This window comes from Bubalus bubalis, chromosome 2, assembly GCF_019923935.1.
Source record: "Bubalus bubalis isolate 160015118507 breed Murrah chromosome 2, NDDB_SH_1, whole genome shotgun sequence".
Lineage (NCBI taxonomy): Eukaryota > Metazoa > Chordata > Mammalia > Artiodactyla > Bovidae > Bubalus > Bubalus bubalis.
Window position 1 is genome coordinate 66,295,065 of NC_059158.1, and position 22,931 is coordinate 66,317,995.

General features: G+C 35.8%; 1 protein-coding gene across 3 annotated transcripts in view; it reads left to right on the top strand.

Annotated features, from left to right (window-relative positions):
• Positions 1-22,931, top strand: part of PDE1A (phosphodiesterase 1A) — a 399,686-nt gene that overhangs the window by 70,429 nt on the left and 306,326 nt on the right. The window contains exon 1 of one of the 3 annotated variants that reach the window (XM_025273784.3): positions 16,084-16,708. The exons of the other annotated variants lie outside the window; for them this stretch is intronic. Coding sequence (XP_025129569.1) covers positions 16,656-16,708 — 53 coding nt within the window. The 5' untranslated portion in view covers positions 16,084-16,655. Of the gene's footprint in view, positions 1-16,083; positions 16,709-22,931 lie in introns of those variants that run through there. 3 annotated transcript variants of the gene reach the window in all.

Genomic DNA, 22,931 nt, shown 5'->3' on the forward strand with positions numbered 1-22,931 from the left:
ACCAGTGTAGGTCTTTTCAAAGATTTGATGCTCTTTATATCAAAGAAGGTATCATTTAAAGGTACATAATAGTACTCCTTGGAAGAAAAGTTATGACCAAACTAGATAGCATACTGAAAAGCAGAGACATTACTTTGCCAACAAAGGTCCATCTAGTCAAGGCTATGGTTTTTCCAGTAGTCATGTATAGATGTGAGAGTTGGACTGTGAAGAAAGCTGAGCACTGAAGAATTGATGCTTTGGAACTGTGGTGTTGGAGAAGACTCTTGAGAGTCCCTTGGACTGCAAGGAGATCCAACCAGTCCATTCTGAAGGAGATCAGCCCTGGGATTTCTTTGGAAGGAATGATGCTAAAGCTGAAACTCCAGTACTTTGGCCACCTCATGTGAAGAGTTGACTCATTGGGAAAGACTCTGATGCTGGGAGGGATGGGGGGCAGGAGGAGAAGGGGACGACAGAGGATGAGATGGCTGGATGGCATCACTGACTCAATGGACATGGGTTTGGGTGAACTCTGGGAGTTGGTGATGGACAGGGAGGCCTGGCATGCTGCAATTCATGGGATTGCAAAGAGTCCGACACGACTGAGTGACTGAACTGAACTGAACTGAACTGAAGAGTATTTGTGCAAACATTTAATTATTTGAACTTAACATGTCACATGTGTTATGTGGGTCAGTTAGCAAACAACAAAACCACTGAACTTGTTAATTATACTTTTATTCTTCCATTTCCATGCATAAAGCAGTTTGCCTGAATAATTACTCTTTGCTTTGCAGTAGATGGACATTGATTGTCAGTTCTTAAATCTGACATTTCAAACAGAATTGTTGGTCTCAGACAAGGTATGTTGTAGTAAGCACTCTCAACCAAAACGGGAGACTGTACTTAATTTAACAAATGTTTAATGTCAATAATATTTCTTTCCACCCTTTGACCTGATTTTATTTGTAGTAAACAACATGCCTTTATGTGATCAGTGGCTAAGATAAATTTATCTTTGTCCTATGTTAACTGAACCTTGTGAGAATATTCACGTCACCGCTTTGCTGTTCTAACAGAGTGGAGTGGTCCACAATCTTTTCCAGGTAGGAGGTTTGGTATCAGTGCATGCTTTTCATCTAGTAAGCTTTTTAAGATGCATAAAATATTCCTGAGAAACCATTGCTAACCATTTTACTTTTTAATTAGTTTATTCTACTAAATTAATAATAAAAGTTGAGATGATATAAACATGATCCCAAGATTATCATTTAAGCTGAAATGAATGGAAAAAAAAACTTATTTGTACTTTTATCTTGCATATTAGCATTTTAATTAGGATGACACTTGTACTTTTATCCTGGATATTAGCATTTGAATTAGTGATAAATATTGAATATTCATGTCCCAGCATGCTATCATTTCTATCATAACTAATTGCCTAATAAGGTTTGATGAAATTTTGTTTTGATGGTAAAGGCCTTTGACCATATGAAACATTTTAAAATATTAAGTCATGATGAGGGTTAAAGAAAATACTCTTAAGAGGCATGAGTGATTTTATGCCAGCATGCTAATCTTTAAAACAGCCCAAGTATTTTTGAGCTGCAATAATGGAAAAAACAACAATATTGGGCAGGAATGAAACAGGAAATGTTTAAACTCTTATTGCCCTTAGCAGAAACTGATGTAAGTAATGGTATTAAAATACAGTATTTTGTCTCTTAATATTGCCAGAATATAGACTTTCCTCTTTTGTATAGCTTTCATATTGAAGCTAATTTGATTTTTATTGGCATAAGATATTTTCCTTTAAACTCCCAGATCAGCTAAAACAATATTTATAGGTTTCAATTCTCCTGAAGGGAATCGCCAACATTCATGGACCCTAGGGAAAATAACCTTGTTTAGAAGCAAAACAGTGTCATTTGATTCTCTGTCAGATGGGAAATGGAATGTTTATTTTGAGGAGATAGCTCAAGGCATAAACTATTTACTCTGATTTGTTTTACTGTTGTTTTTATGCCAATAAAACGTTGACTTCAGACCATTCTATCAACTCTGTTGAAGTCTTTATATTTAGAAAGAAATTCCTTTATATTTCCTCATTGTCTTTTGCAGATATTTGTATTTCTATGTTTTCAGTAAATAGTCTTAAGTTAAACTCCATTGCCTTTTATCTGCATTAGCCTCAAGTGTTGAGAAATATACAATCATTCACTTTTCAGCATATACTTAAATTATTTAGTTGCACTGAATGCTCGCACATCATGTTATACATTTCCAAACACAATTATAGTATGACCCAATGTAGTCTAAAATTCCATTTTCCACAGCCAATAAAAACAAGTTTTTGGATCAGGTCCAAGGTATGCCAAGTTTAACTTTTGTATCACAGGACTGATTTAGCATATTAAACCCCAAAGGGTTAGCTATCTTTTCCACTCTTTCCCCCTTGTTCTTCTAAAGAAGAATGAGTACTAAATTAAACACTGAAGCCAATCTCTGCTGCTGCTAAGTCACTTCAGTTGTGTCCGACTCTGTGCTACCCCATAGACGGCAGCCCACCAGGCTCCCCCGTCCCTGGGATTCTCCAGGCAAGAATACTGGAGTGGGTTGCCATTTCCTTCTCCAATGCATGAAAATGAAAAGTGAAAGTGAAGTCGCTCAGTCGTGTCTGACTCCTAGCGACCCTGTGGACTGCAGCCTACCAGGCTCCTCCGTCCATGGGATTTTCCAGGGAAGAGTACTGGAGTGGGGTGCCATTGCCTTCTCCAGAAGCCAATCTCTAGGAAAATATAATTATATATGCATCCATGTATGTGTGAGTAGATGATAGATATATAGGTAGATAGATACGTTTATTTTATTAGAGGACGGTATATAGAAGCCAAGATCTGGGTGCTGGATGTGCCCATTTCTACTGAACTGTCACTGCTTGCAGACCTGCAAGTGGACAGAACAAGGAAATAAGAGAGAGAGATTTCTCCCCAAACTCAAAATTCACAGGTAGCATTTTGCAAAAGTACAGTACAGATAGGCATTTAGTCATTGCTGATGTATTTTATGCAAGGCAGTGAAAGATGTTTGTTATTTCTTCAACATCAGAAAGGAAAGTTACAGTTAATGGTGGACCAAAAGAAGTAAAAAAAAAAAGATGTTGTAGTTATGTTGTAGATTCCTTAGAAGTAAGAAATGGAAGTTAGGATGCTCAGTGAGCAGAGAAGGGACATCCATATCAGAGTTGGTTCTCAGGGAAGGCTCTCAGAAGCAAGGGATATCCACATTGAGAGTTGACCAGTAAGCAAGAAATGGCTGGGGGAAGAATTTGAAGGAAGTGTATTCTAGACTGAAGAACTCAGAAACTGTAAATTTCTATAGAGAATATAATGATCTAAGTGAAATTAAAGTAATTCAGTATGGTTGTATATCTATGTAATGAGTAGCGAGTGGCAGATTTTGAAAGATATAGCTGGAATATATAATATGTATTATATATGAAACATATAATACCATGTAATGTATCATTTTATATAATATGATGTTAAAGAGTTTACACCTTTTGGGCATCTGGGTATCACTGAAAGATTTTAAGCAAATTGGAATTCTACCTAAATTTAAAGAGCTTTATTTAGCTCATTGTCAGAGATAATATGTACATAAGTAACTATTATCCAAGACAGAAGTTTTTATATATTCCAGAAAAGTTAAAGAAACAGTGATATATAAGCTAAGAGTTAGAAGATTTTTCCTACTTGAAGAGCTAAAGGAAACCTTTATGAAGGGAGAACATTTGGTTGGGCTTACGACTCAGCCAGGGTAGTAGATTACTCATTTATTAATGATCATTTGCCTTTACAAAATAATTATGAACATAAATAACACACAGGTGTCATTCTCCTAAAGTTAACCTTGCTTCTGAAAAATGATATTATGTTTTGATCTGCAAATTTTATTGTAAGATACAAAATTTAAAGGTAATGCTGAATTATAAATTACAATGAAAAGTTAATTGTACTTTGATTTTTCAAAGTCTAAGATTTCAATCCAGATTTAAAAATTAAAATTGTAACAATGTTAAACATTTTTTTTTCATTTCATAAGATTTTAAAGTTTAAGAAAAATTGCAGGAATAGTACAAAGAACTCCAGGAGAAATTGTTTATATTTTGCTCCTTTTATCATTTTCTCTCTCTCTAAAAAAAATATATATATATATATAATTATTATTTTATTCAATGGGTAACAATAGATTATAATCATTATATATTTTGGTGCTCAAATTTCCCATATTTAATCAATGTAGCCTCTTTAAGCTGTTTCCTATTTTTTTGTGTCCTCTTCATTCTTTGAATGTTTCCTTATAGGTTTATCTTATACTTTCCTACCCCAGCCCTAGATTCAGCCTATTTCTTAAGGAATTCTGATTTCTTTTAGTAGTGAGTGGTATATAGGAAACAAAATGTAGGTGATTGTTATGTTAATTGTTAATGGTGTCTCATTGCTTCTCAGCCTCCTCAATGAACAAAGCTAGACTTATATTTACTACCTATAGTTCATACCACTATGTCTAACTTCTTTGCAACATCACAGAATATATTCTAGTCTTTCACTTTCCCATATGTGGAGTTCCCTTCTCCAATCATGAAAAACTGGCTCCTGGCTCTTTAATTTTTTATATTTGATAAAAGAAGAAAAAATGATATGGAAGAATACATTTTTGCAGGAGAATAACTTGTATATGTACTGAAAAAAATTTTGTGGGAAGGGGGAAAGACTGAAGGAGGACTGGTACTACCCAGTCAGTGTTCAAGCATACTGAAAACTTTGTTAAATAAGCCCGTGTGATACCGGGGCACAAAAATCTGCAGAAGAGAAGAGACTCTGGGCCAAATAAACATGAAAATGGAATGTCTGTTAAAAGTGGTGTTTTAAGCTAAAAAAGAGAAAATAAACTAAAGAAATTTTGTCTACTGAACATATGATTGTTCCAGCATAGAAACTGCTTTTGTTAAGGCCACCAGTCACTTTTACATTGATAACTTTGATAGAGGCATTTCTGATTTTTTTTCACTTCTCTTTAAAGTTTTAATTTTTTCTCTTTTTAATTGCTCTGCACATTTGGTACTAGTGACACCTTTCTCTTCCTTGACCTTCCCTCCTCTTTTGTTGTAGGACGAACTTCCCCTCCAACTTTCTAGTGTCTCTGAGATCTTCACTGGATATGCTTCTCTCTGTATGTCAGGTTTTATTCTTGAGTCTTCACTCCTCTAACTTACATGTTCTCTCTGAGCAATATTATCCACAGTCATAGTTTTATACTTAGGTAGCAACACCTCCACCTTCCACATGCATATTTTATCTCTATAACTGATTTCTTTACTCTCTCCCTGTAATTTAAATATCTACTTGTCCGTGAAACATCTCCATTTAGGCCATCCTTTGGTATTGCAAATTCATTATGCCCCATCAATGAACTTTTGATTATACTTTTTTCTTTTTTATACTTTCATTATTTATATTATTTTGTACTTTCATTATCTATTATTTTCCTTTTTTATACTTTCATTATACTTTTTTATACATTCATTATTGCTCTTTTTACTATTTGGTTCTTCCCAGATAGTGGTGTTACCATCCACTCAGATAATAAGCCAGAAATGAAAATATTGTCTTTAAATCCTCTCTTTTCTCATTTAGTATACCAAATCATTCACTAAGCCCTATGCTTTATGGGCTTCCCTGGTGGCTCAGATGGTAAAGAATCTGCCTGCTATGCAGGAGACTGGGTTTGATCCCTGGGTCGGCAATATCATCTGGAGAAGAGAATGGCAACCCATTCCAGTATTCTTGCCTGGAGAATTCCATGGACAGAGGAGCCTGTTGGGCCACAGTCCATGGGGTCACAAAGAGTCAAACATGACTGAGTGACTGGCACTTTCACTTCACTTAATGCTTTATACCTGTTAGTATCTGGAAGAGGCTCTTTCTTTTCCAATTATGTCTTTGCCTTACTTTAGGTCATTATCATCTCTTACCAAGATTACTCTCACAGACCTTTTACTGATACCACTATACCTGGACTTACTCTTCTCAAAATGTCTCCCACATTTTTATCAGTAAGATTTTCCAAGACTGTAAAGCTGAAGGTGCCATTTCCCTGACTATAGTCCACCAGTGACTACCCATTGCTTGTTGGATATAGTCTAAGCTCCCTATATGGCACATACAATTTGGCATTTGTTGATTTTCCAGCTTTATTTCCAGCTACTCTCCCTCACACCTATATCCTCAGTCATAGCAAGATACCTACCAGTTCGTGAAACTATGGTATTTCATGCTTCTGTATTGTTTTTCATCTTCCTTTGCCTAGACTTTCTTCACTTCATCTTGCTAGTAAACAATTCTCCCTTGCTGAACTTCTACTTACTGGATAAAACTTGGCTAAAATATAATAAATTCCTCTGCGAGTCTTTATTTCTCTCCCTTCTGAGTTTCTTCTGTCCCTTTTATTTTATTAAATCACTTATTGAATTGGATTGAAGTTGCTTTTAAAAGTGGGTTATTTCTTTCATTTTATTTTATTTTTTTTTTTTTTATTTCTTTCATTTTAAACTTGAGCTCCCTGAGGAAAGAGCCTCTGTTTTAATAATCATTGTTCTCTTAACCTTTAGTACATCCTTTGTCACATTGGCTAGTGAAATGAAGCTGTGCTATCTTTAAAGGTAGTGTATAAAAGGCAAAAAATTTACCTAAAATAAAAATTTTCAATGTGCATAAACAATAACTACATTGAGACTAAATACTACTTTTCTGTACTCCCAACACAGCCAGTTTTCCTTTGTTGCTGGAAGAGACTGTTGTTTGATTGTGTACCAGGTATAGAGGTTAGTATACAAAAGTCTCTATCTTGAAACAGAAATAGCATTCAACAAGATGAAACTCTCATATTAGGAGATGGAGATCAAAGAAACAGCAGATTCACTTCTTCCAGCTCAGAGGCATTGTAAGCCCTTTCTGAGAGGAAAAGCAAGAGGGATTCTGCAAAGGTTTGGAAGGTGAAAAACTTAATGGCAAAAGTTTCTTCGGATTCCAGGAGTCTATGATTCTATTTATAACAAGTAACTCATTACCTCAAGGCCAAAAATAAAAGTCCATGAGCTCTTATACTGAGACAATGTGTACATTTAAAACAATAACAGTGTTCTGTATTTGTCGAACAACTAAGGAGAGTGAATTCACAATTCACTCTCTAAGGAGTGAATTCACAACTAAGGAGAGTGAAGCCACAATTTTAAGAAGGTTAGAACTGATGATCTTGGAGCTCATCATTGGAAAAGGGAATTGTTCATGAAGCAGGAACAAAAGGAGAGGGAGAAGATTAAAAAATACAAAGTGACCCTGAGAAACAGAGAAAAGGAAATCACAGTGAATCATATTAGTTAGCCCCGATCAAGGGAGTCATTAAATGCACGGGCAATGGAGGAGAGCAGTCCTGGGCTTAAATCTTTGCTTGACCAGTCCCAGTTGCGCAACATTAGCTTTCTCTAAAATAGAGATCCAACTCCTATCCCAAGTTGCTGTCAGGAGAATTCAATGTAGTAAGTTTTGTAGAGTCTTCAGAAGTGCCTGGCTCATGGGATGTACTTAGTGAAGCAGCAGTTGTCAATATTATCCTTGTAGTAGAATATAGAGGGTAGGTAATGCAACTCTGAACTTTACAAGCCTGTGACCCATGCAACTTTCTGGTGAAAGTTAAGTTTCTAATAATGCGGTTTTGAAAGAGGGTAGGGAATGCTAATTAATGGATTAGTTTTTTAATGATTTGGATTTCTTGTGAACATGATTTTAAAGAGAGGATTGCATTATATACATACATCTCAGTATTGTAGAGCCATTCTGTATATTGGGGATAGAACCACAACTTCATTTATATATTTAATCTGGCTTTTTTTCCCCTCCTAGTTTCTCGTGATATTTTGACCAGTTTTATTTATCCATTCTTCTTCAGTACATATTATACAGCAAAGAATAGTAAAACTTAAGCTTTAAGATCTTGATGTTTAATTTTCTATTTTTCTTCTGCTTTTTGGGGTTCACTTATCTATGTATGTGTGAGGCCTCTATTGTGAGAATGACCCAAAGCAAGCTAATGTGTCTCTGAAATTAAGCCTGTGTTCTCTCTAGGGCTGTACCTAATTCAAATGGTCAGTGTATTATGTTTTTCAAACTGTGGTAGTAAACTAAAATGCCTTTTCTTTAAGGCTGCTATTAAAACACATTCTAATGTGATCATGAGGAGGCAGTGTTAGTAAGAATTAAAATATCAGCATCAGACAGAACTGGATTTAAACCCTGTTACTGTAAAATATAAGATAGACAGCCTTTGGCTGAAAAAATATATAGTTTTTCTCAACTCTAGTTTCTTGAGTGTGCCTTGAAAGTAAGAGAATCTGCTTTCTAGGTGTGCTGTGTAGAATTAACTGAAATAGTGCATGTAAGGTATTCTGTCTAACATACAGTAAATGATTGATAAACACATATCAACCCCCTTGCTTCTATACTTTCCACTGGGCTAGATGGAGAAAAGAATAGATGGGGGAAGACTGTCATTTTATGACTATACAGCTTGATAGAATTTAATAATTTTTAGAAAAGATGCAGAATTTCTAAGACAGATATCATTTCCAATATTTTGATAAGGTATTAGACCTTGTGTCAGGTGATACAGTAGAAAGTGTGTTTGGTGTTGGGCTTGGGAAAATATTCAATGATCAGTTTAAATCCTCTATGAATTTAAATTTAGATTTTAATTAAATGAATGTAAAAATAAATTATGATAAGTATAATATGTCATGGAATAATTGATAAAAGTGATGTATTGATATGAAAAATAAGATATTTAAGCCAGAGATGAGATTGGTAAGGACAGATCATTTCAGTGGATGTGGAGTAGAAGAAACTCAGCAGAAGTATAAAGAAAAGCTGAAGCTGGACTGAGGTTTTTGAGAAATGAATGGATGTAAAGGTACAAAGTATGTATGGCCTATCAGTTCAGTTCGGTTCAGTTGCTCAGTCGTGTCTGACTCTTTGCAACCCTATGAATCGCAGCACGCCAGGCTTCCCTGTCCATCACCAACTCCTGGAGTTCACCCAAACCATGTCCATTGAGTCGGTGATGCCATCCAACCATTTCATCCTCTGTCGTCCCCTTCTTCTCCTGCCCCCAATCCCTCCCAGCATCAGAGTCTTTTCCAATGAGTCAACTCTTCGCATGAAGTGGCCAAGCATTGGAGTTTCAGCTTTAGCATCAGTCCTTCCAATGAACACCCAGGACTTATTATAAAATAAGAGTTTTTATTTTAAAAAGGTGTAAGCAAATACATTTGAGTTATTTATCAAAATATAGAACCCACCACACAAACTTATTATAAGCTTGGCAAACAGAGTGGCTGTTTCTATTCAAAGTCACGATTATCTCTACTTCTGTCTAATTCTAAAATCTTGGAGAGTCAATAGGTTAGCATTTAGGAATTTTCCACTTACTGACATTGATTCAATTCATTTCTTGGTGGTAACTCCACACATTTATTCATAGGCATTACTGGAAGCTTGAGACAGATTTTTTAAAAACTGCTAATTGGATTTAAAGTCATGTTGAAACCAAGCTTAAAATATGGAGGAAAGCTGGTAATGATGACTCAGTACTGATGCTAAGTTAATGATTTAGTGATGAATTTCAGATCTACAAGGAAACTCAGCCAGCCTCTGTGTTTAACTACCTTTGGACAACTTCCACTGACTGAAAAATTGCAGATAACATTTTTGATGTATTTGGAGAGTAAAGGAATCCTTTGACTCAAATGCCTTTAAACCGTGATATCACCTTATTTTCCTAATTGAGACCACTCTTGTTTTGTGATGGTGGAGTCTGTGGTTCTACAGGCTAATGTGATAGGAATTACTCCACACTGCTGCAGTCATCGTGTGCCCTCCAAATTCTGTGTTGCTGCCTCATGCCTAGGGATGAAAATACCCTGCTTGCCTTTCCTCTTAGCCTGCTTGTTGAATATCTATTCAACCTTCAAGACTCTGTCCCACCATCTCTTTATTAGTCCTCTGACTCCAAGAGCATTTTATATTAAGGAGATCTCTTTTTGTAATGTTTATTCACTATGTTTACTCACTATGCAAAAGCCATTTCCTTTTATAGTAGATTTGATGTTGCTTGATACACATTGGTGTGTTGGTGTTTGGCTGTGAGAATATTTTTTAAATGATTCTCTTTGTTGTTGTTGTTGTTGATGATGATGATATTTTCACAGAATGTCACATTCATTCAAAGGAAGTTGAATGACTGCCAGCACTAAAGGCTGTCAGAACTTGTGTGAGTACTAAGTGGAACCAATCAAACTTTAGTTGACCTGTTTGTATACTTCAGTGACAAAGAGGAATTTGTCCTACTATTTGAAGTGAAAAGGCTCAGTTCTTATACCAGGCTAAAGGGTTAGCCAATTTGAAGAACAGTTTTTCCTTGCCACTTGAAGCTATAAACCTGGTCTTCTTTATTAATTAATTTTAGAAAATAATTCTGATATATTTTTTATATAACTAAATGACCAAAAAGTGTTAAGTTTGACACACAAGATAAGAAAATCTAATTTAAATCTCTTAGCTAGGTAGGTGCTTTTTGCCCCTAAGGCAAAAAACATTTCTCAGTCAAATTGAGAACCATTTCCGAAGTGATTTTTAGTTGCCTTGTCAATTTTAATATTCCTATTGTATTTATTCTCAGATAAGTAGAGTTTCTGATTTGAAGAAGTATAATGACAAATATTTTAAGATGAAACACATATGTAATTATCAGAAAATGTTTTGAAGCATTGCAAGAGATCAGTGAGTTTATTTTTAGGTTATTACAGACACACATGAGGACAAACACATTTTCAGAGTAACTTGACTGGATTTATCTTTAAGATAGTCAGAAACAGTTAGATGTTCTGATCTTTTCCTCAGTTTATTGCATGCTGCAGAAAGAACATATTCATTCATTGAACAGATGGATTTATAAACGAATATAATGCAAACTATGATACTTGCTTTGAGGGAAACAGAGTACTGAAGGTATATAAAATTCATATGGGCTTGCCAGAGGAGACACCTCTGTGAGGTGGGGAGATTGCAGCTACATATGAGCAGTGAGCAGGAGAAAGAACATTTTAGGCAGAGGGAACAGTATATGGGGAAAAGGCAGGGAAGAGTGTGGAGTGTTTGAGGAACAAAATGTCAATATGGCTAGGGAAGAATTAACCTAAGTGCTAGGGTTTCGAGATGGAAGTATATGTGGGTGAGGGCTAGATACAGCAGATGGTTAATATCGCGGTATAATTCCTCACTATGTACCCACTGGAATGAATGAATAAGAAAGCTTCATAACATAATGAGAACAATGTCATTTTCTTTCTTACTTTTTGATGTGTGTGATCTTTCCTTTTTCCCAGTCTGTCAGGCATCCATTTGCCTCATGCAGTGTGGTGAGAGGGGTTAATGTTAGCCAAGTTGAAAGACTGAGACAGAGAGTCTTGCAGTAAAGGCTGAGATTGGGCACAATGAGAAGGAGATGACCACTGTTCCCAAGCTGAGCCAATCGAACAGACCAGCTACAGATTTCAGCAGGAGATGCCAGCAGGGAGTGAAGTGACCAGACAGTTAAAGGACGTTGTTGCAGATTCCAGAGAACACAAAGGGGAGCAGGAACCTATTGGTTTGGGTTTTGAGGCTACCTTTTTTCTGCCGCTAAAAGGTCAAAGAAGCCCACTTGTCTATAAAGTCAGATACCTCTTTGAAGAAAAATAGTGGGTTGGAGGAAATACATAAAACTGAACATTTACCAGATATGATCAAGTTTTTAGAAAAAGAGTATACAAGAATATAATGAGGTAGCACTAATTACACTTTGTTTGTGTTCATTCATTCAGTAAATAACCATGACTGTCTTTTACATGGGCTTCCCTAGTAGCTCAGTGGTAAAGAATCTGCCTGTAATGCAGGAGACAGAGAGAGGTTTGATTCTTGGGTTGGGATGATCCTTAGAGGAGGACATGGTAACCCACTCCAGTACTCTTGCCTGGAGAATCCCATGGACAGAGGAGCCTGTTGGGCTACCGTCCATAGAGTTGCAAAGAGTCAGACCTGACTAAAGTGACTGAGCACACATTCATGCCTCTTAGGTATTCGCACAGGGAATACAACAGACACTAACCTTTGTCTTCCTGGAACTCACATTCAAGTGAGACTAGTTCCCAGTTGAAGCTATAGGAAGAAAGAAAACTGCCTAATTAGAAAAATGAATATGTGGTTGCACATTCAATAGTAGTATGTTAGCTTTAATTTCACAATAGTAGTAATGAAAAGTATTCTGGTGGTCTGCATGACCTTGTTGTGGTCAAGAAAAGCTAAAAATGATTACAGAGTTTATTCTTGCTTGGACACTGAGTTGAAATAACTTGACATATGTCAGTCATAGAGTCACAAAAAGTTAGGACTGGAAAGGATCTTAGTGGTCATCTAGCCTGACATCTTAGTTTGGCTGGTAAGGAAACAGATATTCATAGAATTGAAGAGGAAATCACTGCTAAAGTTGGGATTTAAATATGTGTTCCTTGACATTAGTTCAAGGCTGTTTATAATGGAAAAGAGTTTCCATTCAGATCTTTGTAGAACATATTCATTGATTATTTTTTTTAAATTTTATTTTATTTTTAAATTTTACATAATTGTATTAGTTTTGCAAAATATCAAAATGAATAATTATTTCACCTCGATATCAATAGACAATTTCTTGGGCTGGCTCTTGTAAGTATTGGAAACATAACAGGTCATGCAGTGATGTTTAAGTATGGATGAGGATTAGAAGAAGAATAGGCACTCATCAGAGGGGTTAGTTTCTTTTGTTTCTCTTTAGAATGTGAGTGATAGCCAGGAAAAGACCCAGTGCCTACATTTTACCCCTACTCAGTAGGGGTATAAGCAGGGGCTCAGGAACAAGGCATCCGAGTTCATATCCCAGCTCTACCATCCATCAACTAGCTTCATCATCAGTGTGAAACCTGTAAAAAATTTTAAATCATATCGTATGTATACAACTAGAAAATCTAGAATCCCATCTGATCATTTCTTTCTTGCACTTCCTTCCTCTTTCTCCACTTAATTTAAAAACTCACTTAAACATATACCTTGTATCATTGTGTTTAATTGAATTGTATTGGAAAAAAAGCACACATACTTTGTCTCAGACTGATATTTGACTAGAGTTCTGTGGTAAAGTAATAACCAGTAGCTGCATTCATTTTTCCAGTTCTTGGACTGACATATTCACAGTACTATATGATTTTTCTACTATTGCATGTTGTTTAGCTCTTGTATATTACAAACAGGGCCAAAGAATAGATTATTACAATAAAAAAAAAAAACAAGAAAAAGTAAAGTTTATAATTTTCTATGAGGCTTCACACAAAATGCCATGATCATACTTAGTATCCACTTGGTTGGAAAAATCATGCAAGTTAACCCATGTTTTTCATCATATAAAATGAGTTGGTTATGATGGATATGTTCTGTGTTTTGTGCTAAGAATTCTAATAAATTAAGAAATATTTATTGAGCACCTATTATAACAGTCTAATGGTGCTGAGTTGGGGAAAGTGTGCCTGTATATGTATGGGTGTGTGTGTGTGTGCAGAGAGTAGTGGTAAAAGTGTTAGGCTAAGTCACACTGAGAGTTCACCTTAATAGAAAAAATATAAAAACAATTTCTGACAGCCAACCCTTGGAAAAACTATTCAAAATATACTATACTTAGCATATTTTAATAGGAGATCAGATCAGATCAGATCAGTCGCTCAGTCGAGTCTGACTCTTTGCGACCCCATGAATTGCAGCACACCAGGCCTCCCTGTCTAGCCTGTATGATAAGTTTTAGCATTTTTCACAGTATAGTTGTGTTAAAGACTATATTTATGCAGTATAAGCAACAACAGTGAGGTTATTTCATCTTATTGAATACTACATTAAATTAAATTAATAAAGCAAACTTTTCCTTCCAATATTAAGTTTAAATGCTGTTTGAAAAAATGTTAATAAAAACTTTTAAGAAATAGTTATTTTTCTTTGTGTCAAGTGACTATTTAACTTCCTATTATCTTCTTAATGCTCCTTAAGTTTTAAGATTGGATTTTAAAATAAATTTAGTGCTTGATGTAAGTGAGAATCTAAGTTTTCTATTTTAACTTCAGAGCAAAAAGAATATGAACCTAATGCAAAGAATGATATTATGGATTTTCTGTAATTAGTTTAATAGCTTTCAGATTCTGTGGTTAATAATCAAGGCTTGAGCCTCAAGTAAGATTGTATGCTTGCTTGTTATTTGAATTGTACCTTGGCTAGATGTTTATTAGTATTTTGTTGAGTTCCTTCCAACATGTTAATGAAGAAGTCATCACACTTTTCTAAATCAAAAGTAGACCAAGTGAAAGTTATTTTTTAAAAGTTGAGAGGCTTACTTTTCTCTTGAGGTGTTCCTCAGGGGTATTTATGCTAAATTAATAGTGATATAGATAAACCATGAGTACAGAAATCGAATGCCATCCATAAATGCAGAAATCTTTCCAGAAGATCTGTGTAATGTGCTATTACATATACAAAGAAAGCAAAAGCATATGGTTGTAATGAAGCCACTACCCTAAGGTCTGCGTATCAGTTTGCATGTAGATGGTCTCTGGATATAACTGCAGTATTGCACACATGTCAAATTATGATTGAATGCTTATTGATGGTGAAGAAAACCTTGATTTATACATAATTATATTAATACATAATAGCGACATAAATATATAATATAAAATTATCTTCCTTTTTATTTATAACTTCACATAATGAAAATGTATTTTTTTGAGTATCATGTACCATAAGGCCTATGCTAGTATCTCTGCAAGAAGCAGACTAATCATACTTAGAAAGAGTCTGTGGGAATGACTAAAGCTGAACGGGAACAAAGAATTCAACTAATATTTTAACTTTATTTTACAAACAGAAACTGGAGCTCAGATAAGTCAAGAAATTTTCTCACAATGGCCCAGCATATTCATAACAAAACTAGGACTAGAGCCATTTATTTTATTTTTAGTTCAGTGCTTTCTCAGACTGATTCCATTTCCTAGCATGGATTAGAACTGCTCAATGTAATCAGTGATTTATTTTTAATTCTCTTTTTCTTTGTCTCTCCTGTGGAAGGAAAATAAAAAGGTGTTCTTGCTTCTGTGGACATATCTGGAGGCTGCTAAGAGCTACACACTGCTATCATATAGAGAATATCACCCTCTGTGACATTTAAATCTTATTTTTATGGATCATTCAGTGAAAGCGTGTGTGTTTCTCAGTTTATCCTCCTTTTAACACGTGTACTTTTAAAACATTTAATCATGACTTGAGAATTTTTTTTTTCATAACAAACCTCTAGCCTGGAATCTCATGACATTACTGATTGAGAAGAAATTTGTTAGTGATTTAGATACAAGAATGTTTCCAGAATGTTATATTAAAATATGAGGATTCACCTTATTTGTAACTTGAACAAAAGTCCCTGCAGTGTGAGTCTGTCTTCCAAGTAAAACAATTTTTAATGTTTATTTTCAGTTGTTTACAACTTCTCTCTTAAACTTGCTTTTCTTCCTTTTTATTTTCATAAATTAAAATTTTATTCTAGAATATAAAAACCTTAGGTTCCTAGGAAGTTTTGGGAACTAAAAAAAATGTGATGTGTGTGTGTGTTTTCATATCTTTTTGCAGTGTCCTTTCTTAGTTGAAAAGCTGCATTTGGGTACAGTGTCACTGATGGAATTGAGCAATTTTTGTTTTTCTAACTTTTGTAGCTCTGGCCAGCTTCACAAGGTTTCTATCAGTTGAAATGGCATCTTTGACTTTAGCCAAGTGTAGGTTATTAGGTTATGAGTGCCAAAAATGATGAGTTATCTCCACACTTCATCCAGCATGAATAAAAGCAAGATTGTAAAATATAATCTCTCAGAGCAAAGTCAGCCATGCAGCTTCAGCCCATCTTTCTTCATTAATTTGTATACAGTTCTTATTTTAACAGAGCAAACTTTCTGAGGGTACTCACATGGGACTGCTGAACCAGCTGTACAACTTTTATTTTGAAGAAAAAAAGTTGAGCCTCTGGACGGGCTGTTTTAAAGACAGGGAGGGACTTAGCTTTTCCGAGCTTGACCAGCATGTGGAAGGAGTGCTCTCATGGCTGCGATAACTTAGGGAGCTCCTACCTGGGTGCCACAGGGGTAGGAAGGTTTCTGTTTGTTTTGTTCCGTTTCCGAGGGTCCTGTGCACTTCTCTTGCCCATGTCAACGTGACTCTTGGTGTTTTTGCACACCCTGCTCTGTGGGGGAGTGCCCCATCGTGCCTGTCTTATGTGGCCTCTATGGACACATTGCTCAGCTGGCAGAGAGCAGGGAAGTTTTCTCCCAGCACCCAAAAAGAGAAAGAGGAAACTACTTTTGCCTTCTGGGCTCCTTGCAGGACAATAGATCAGGATAAGCTTCCACATTCTCTCCCTGGATTTCTGGAGTGGTTTCCAGGAACAAGCTAAACTTTCACCTTTAAATGGATGACCATGTCACAATCAGGAGGAAACATCTCCAAAGACCCATCTTTAGGTAAGTCATGATGTATCCTAGATGGCTCCAGGGCTATCAGGAAAAATAATTTCTTTTTCATCCTTAACTTGTGAATTCTGGCACGGAGTTATAACAAAGCAATAAAGACTGTGCCAAAAGTGTAACTTCATGCATACTGAAGGAGTTCTTTTATTTTTTATTTTCTGAAACCCTATGCACAAGCTTTTATCAGTTTTTCAAAATGTATTTTAAAAACATATTAGCTTCTCATGTAGTTCAGTGACATAGCACTAGAAAAACTTCTGAAACATTATGCAATCCCTCGCTGTTTCTAGTGGTTGCATAGCCCTGTAAATGGGAAATGTGTGGTTCTTTCAACTGATTTCTCTCAAAAGTAGTATTTTAGTGCTGTGAATGCTACGCTTCTTTGCAGTAATGTATGGGGAGACAAATTTGAACTTGATGGCTATTGTACTATTCTATGTACATTTTACTCTAATTTAGAAGTATCTGTATAGCAGTTAAGGAAACAGCAGGGCAATAGGAGATATTTTGCACTGGGGTGGAATCTTTGGCCAGGCAGAATGTAGATCTCGCATAACAGATTGGGCTAAGGTTTTATTTTGAGGGGGGAGAGACTCTTTCACTAAGAGACTGCAATTTCGTCTGTCTTGATTTTTTAGTTACCTGTTATGTAATTTAGAATCCAGGATTTGGAAGTAAAGTTAACCATGTATCAAATTTGGGCCTCCCCCCAAATAATATCTTAAATATAGCAAAGATATCACATGTTAACAATACTAAATTAAGGTTAAGTTGTAGTCACTGGCTGTTGATCTTGAATTAACTACAGGATTGTAGAAGTTTATGGATGAAATTCCTGACATTGTGTGGTTGTTAAATAATAAGAGTGGGCCTTCAAGGAATAGAATTATATATAAAATGTTTCCATTCTTATGTATTAATTAATTATTACTACAATATTGCTAGTAATATCAATATACTTTCATAATGCTTAAAATGTTGGCTCAAATCTGTTTTAAAATCTTTTGAAGATATTTTCAAATCTACATTACAAATTTAATATTATGTGTCTATTTGAATATGCATTTGTAAATTTAACCAAAAATCCAAAATGTGTATTCACCTCCCTTGTTTCCTGTGGCAGGAGCTGGAAACATTCTTTCAGTTCCTGTGCAGTTCACAACTATTTTCTGTCCAAGTGCATGTGTGACTTCAAGGAGGCATGAAGGTTGCACAGACAATTCCAAACTGAGACATCACTTAAAGAGGGTACCTACAGAAGTTCAGGAAGGCAGGGCCATATTGGATAAAATCAGATCCACTCAGCCATCCACTTAAGTGTGTTACTCCATGGTGGAACTGTTCCTGCAGGTGGTTGCTCACTGCTTTAATGCCAAATCATTGTCCGCTCCTGACGAATTATATGTTCAGGTGCCACTCTCATGGGAATTGCAATTCAAGGGTGCTTCTCTTTGGAAGTGGGATTCTTTGTCCAGATGATTAGAATACAGTTTGGTAAATTCAAATGATTGTTTCATGATACTGATGATCTAGAAGAGAAAACAGCTACCAAAGAGGATGTACGTTTACCAGGCAATTATTTCAAGCAAGTGCTGAAATGGGTTCCCGAATGAAAACAGATTAAGGCCAGATGTGGGATCATGGGTCTACTGGCATATTGACAGCTGGCTTTGCTTTTATCAAGATATGACTGTTATGAAGGAAAGGAGGGTGGAGAGTATCTTAAAAGATCCAAATGACTAGACATACTTTCTCAGAGAAAGTTTTAGGCTGTTCTTTAGTGAAATGCAGCATGGGCTTTCTAATAGCTAATTGTGCTTTTGGGCAAGCTGAGAAATGGGTTAAGCTTTACTTTGGCATCTTTGGGCTTCTCTGGTGGTTCAGACTAGAGAGCCACCATTTTTTACTCTGGTGGCAGTAAAAAATCTGCCGGCAATGCAGGAGGCCTGGATTCTATCCCTGGGTCAGGAAGATCCTCTGGAGAAAGGCATGGCAACCCACTCCAGTATTCTTGCCTGGAGAATCCCATGGATAGAGAGCTTGGTGGGCTACAGACCCAGTCCATGCGGTCGCAAAGAGCTGGACATGACTGAACGACTGATACTCTCTCTCTTGGCACCTTGGCTCTTATCCCATGTCCCACTTTATTTTCTTTGTTAGCCTCCTTTCCCAGCTGCCCTGTTCCCTTGGCCTTCCCCTGAGCTGTCCAGCCTTTCACACTGAGACATCTTTCTAGGCTTCCTTTTCTGGTCAGACTTTTCCTTCTCAGTATGTACAGTATGTGTGCACCCCACTTCCTAAGAGATTTGCACACCTGTTCTCAATCTGTAAGCAAATCTGTGCTAGATTGTTTCATATGTGCTAGTTACAAGTTTAATAGAAATTTTGTGATATATCTTTGCTGTTTTTTATTAAAAACTCATTTAAAATTTTAGTCTTTAAGAAATCAGCCTAGAATTTTTTTTTTTTTTAAGAAACATCTGACATATTGACACCATTCAAATTTCTATATACAGGCTACTTTCTTCTGCAATTGAACCCACAGCTTTAATTCAATTCACCTGTCATTCTCTGCTCGATTAGACATGACCATATCTAGGGGAAGGCATTGGGGAGGCCGCCAGTGGTAAAGAATCCACCTGCCAATTCAGGAAATGCAAGAGATGCGGGTTTGATCCTTGGGTGAGGAATATCCCCTGGAGTAGGAGACAGCAACCCGCTCCAGTATTCTTGCCTGGAAAATCCAAGGACAGAGTGGGTCACAGTCAGTGGGGTCACAAAGAGTCAGACACAACGTATGCATGCACCATTGGAGAGGCCAGACACAATAACAAAAAAACAACCTTACCCTTACAAAGCATATCATCTAGTGTATATCTAGGTAACCATGACACAGGCAGGTGATGGGTACCAAAAAGAAGATAACAACATCCTGGGAAATTATAATGGAAAAGACAAATTTCAGTGAAAACTAATTCTGGCCCCTAAGTGAACTGAGAATGATAAGAGCAATATTTTAAATATTATTATTATTTTTTAATGTTATATTTCCTTCATTTTCTAATTTTTTAATTAGTTTTCATTGGAGGGCAGTTGTTTTACAATGTTGTCTTAGTTTCTGCTAAGAGAAAGATTTTCTTTTAAATTTCATTTTTGAGACAGAATTAATATCAATTTTTCATCAGCATGATCTCCCTAAATTTCAAATAATAAAAATCATCCATCAAGTGCAAAAAATTAGTTGAGAGGTTTTAGAGGAGATGATGAATATTGAAATTCCATGGCTGGTATGCTATTGGGAAGGCTGGGAGGAGCCTTATATGCTATTTAGAAACTGTCTCTAAGAATGTCTTGGTCTCCCACAATGCCGATTCCCAAATCATTTCACACAGTTAGGTTATCAAATCCATGTTTTAAAAGTCTTCCATGGAAAATTTAGATACACATTTTCATGTCTGATCTGTGAAGCGAGGAACAAAGGCAAGGCTTCTTTTCTGGCCAAGGCTGGAGTCTGTACGCACATGTTTCATACATTTTGCATGTTGCTTTGGGATAAATGAGACTGTTCAGCCTGGAGCATATAGAAATGATGCATCTCAGACACATTTTGTGGGTCACTCTGCAGATGTTCTTGCAGCTCAGACTTGTACAGAGAAATCACTCTCCCTTTATTCAAGAGAAACACTTTAGGCTTTATAATTTTCCAGGAAGGAAACACTATTACAAAACATGTATTAATGTGTTTTCCGTCAACAACACTGTTTGTTCCTCAGCACTTAGAAAATGAATTTGTATAGATCTTTAAAAATCTAAGATTTGAATCAGCACTTGATATTAGAGCTCTCTGATACACACATTCTTTAGACGTTTAAAAACTTCTTTTTCTGTTACCACAGAGTTTGATCTCTAGTAATTACAATTAATCTCTTTATATAAAAAGATTCATCAATTTATAGCACATTTCAGATGAAGTACCTTTGTCTAACTTCAGTAAAACAATTGCTGAAGATACTTTCATCTTATTGCATGCTCATATGGCTTAGTGAACTTTCTATATTCCCAGAATATTATTCAATCTTAAATTTTGATACCAAGAAAAATCTATTTCTCCTAATAAAACTGCATCAGTGAAAATAATTCTTACCTGAATTACACAGCTATGAAATATACAAGTCTGGGTTTTTGTTATAATTATCTTCCCCCACTTAATTTGATATTTTATTTTTTATCAAATTCTATTATATATGCATCTTTTTTTCCTGTTTGTTGCTTCAAAGTCTTTCTGGAAGTATGTAGGAAAAATGAATTAAAAAAATAAATTGAAACTTTTTTCTTACATGTTAAGCCTTATTTAGTGTTCTTTGGAACCAACAAGCTTTTGAACCTCTTTCAGGGTTCAAAAGTGGATGTTATTTTTGTGGTGACTTTTCATTAAAAGTAGCATGAAAAAGCCACAAATGAAATCATGCAAATGGTTCTTGCTCAGCCGTAGTACTGAGAACCGGTCCATGCATCCAGGAGCTGAGACAGTAAAGTGTGGGTCGAATGGCTGCCAGGGCCCAAGACCAATGAAAATCATGTTGGGTTCTTCACAGCATTTAGAACATGCTGTTTCTTCTCTTTATGCCTTTTCAGAGTTTTATTTTTACAAGTGGCTGTTAGCAGAGGAATTCTGAGTGTGTTTTTGGCAGGCATATTCTCTTCACATGGAGATGTAGAAAGCAGTGAGATGCCTAGGAAAAGAAAGGCAGTCCTAATTTTGTTTGTGTACTGAATGGGGATGATTAGTACCCTATTGCTGGGTCTGAATTCTTGTTTCAAGGTTGTGATCTATGCTTTATAGAGAAATAGCATAAAATATCTATTACATATTTAAAATTGTATACCTTTTGGAGTATAATCATTTGTATTTAGCCCACATTTAAGCTCAGTGTGTTAATATCGGTGTCAAAGCTAGTTCAGAAGTTGCAGAGGTGACACCACATTCCTGACTTTCAGATAGGAATAAGTAATCAGTAATATTACTGATTTTCTAAAAAATTTTTTAAACAGTAATAAGGTAGAACACCTGACCACTCTGCCGATTTACAATAGTTTTCTAGACAGTTTTCTACTCAGTGTTTCAGAGCCATTTACTTCAGTGTTTTGGGAATAATAGAAAATGGGAACAAGTAATATAAAAGGTAAACTCACTTCAAAATTTAAAGAAATTGTATTGCTTATACATTATTGATATTGGCATTTTCATCTCATAAATATGTGTTTTTGATATTCTGTGCTTTAATTTCTTTTTAACACTTCCTCAACAAAAAATGTGTACTTTAGCCAGAAATTTTAGTACAAAGTCATCAGAGTGAAAATTACATTAAAAAATTAACTGGTGAAGTAATATAATATATTGGGGCTTCCCAGGTGGCTCAGTGGTAAAGAATCTGCCTGCCAATGCAGGAGACTCAGGAGATGCAGGTTCAAATCCTGGGTTGGGAAGATCCCCTGGAGGAGGAAATGGCAACCCACTCCAGTATTCTTGCCTGGGAAATCCTATGGACAGAGGAGCCTAGCGGGCTACAGTCCATGGGGTCGAGAAGAGTCAAACATGACTGAATGCACACACATACACACCCACCCAAAAATGTGTGATTTAGATAGAAATGTATATAGTAAAAAGTTATCAGAGTGAAAATTACATAGAAAAAATTTATTAACTATGGCAGTAGTAGAGTATGTTAAATACCTTTTCTTTTATGAAGTGTATTTCCTCCTAAGAAAAAGTTCTATGTAAATCAAATCCAAAACTTAATACAACTTTATATGCTGCTGCTACTGCTGCTAAGTCGCTTCAGCCGTGTCAGACTCTTAAGAGACCCCATGGACTGCTGCCCACCAGGCTCCTCTGTCCATGGGATTTTCCAGGCAAGAGTACTGGAGTGGGGTGCCATTGCCTTCTCCCACAACTTAATGTTTATGAACATATTTTGCCAGTTTTTGTTTCTAAGATAAGTGATTGTGAATTCATTTATTTAAGAGAGAAAAAGGAAACTGAATTGACTTGCAATGGTTATATAGTCATATACTGGAAATTTAGGTTCAAGGGTTTTCTTTAATAAATGATAATTTTAAAGTAAGTGACAATTAATTGATAGAACAAAATAATTGCATTTATTTCTACTTGCTATGAAAGTGAAAAATACTTTTGGAAAATAGACATAGTGATATG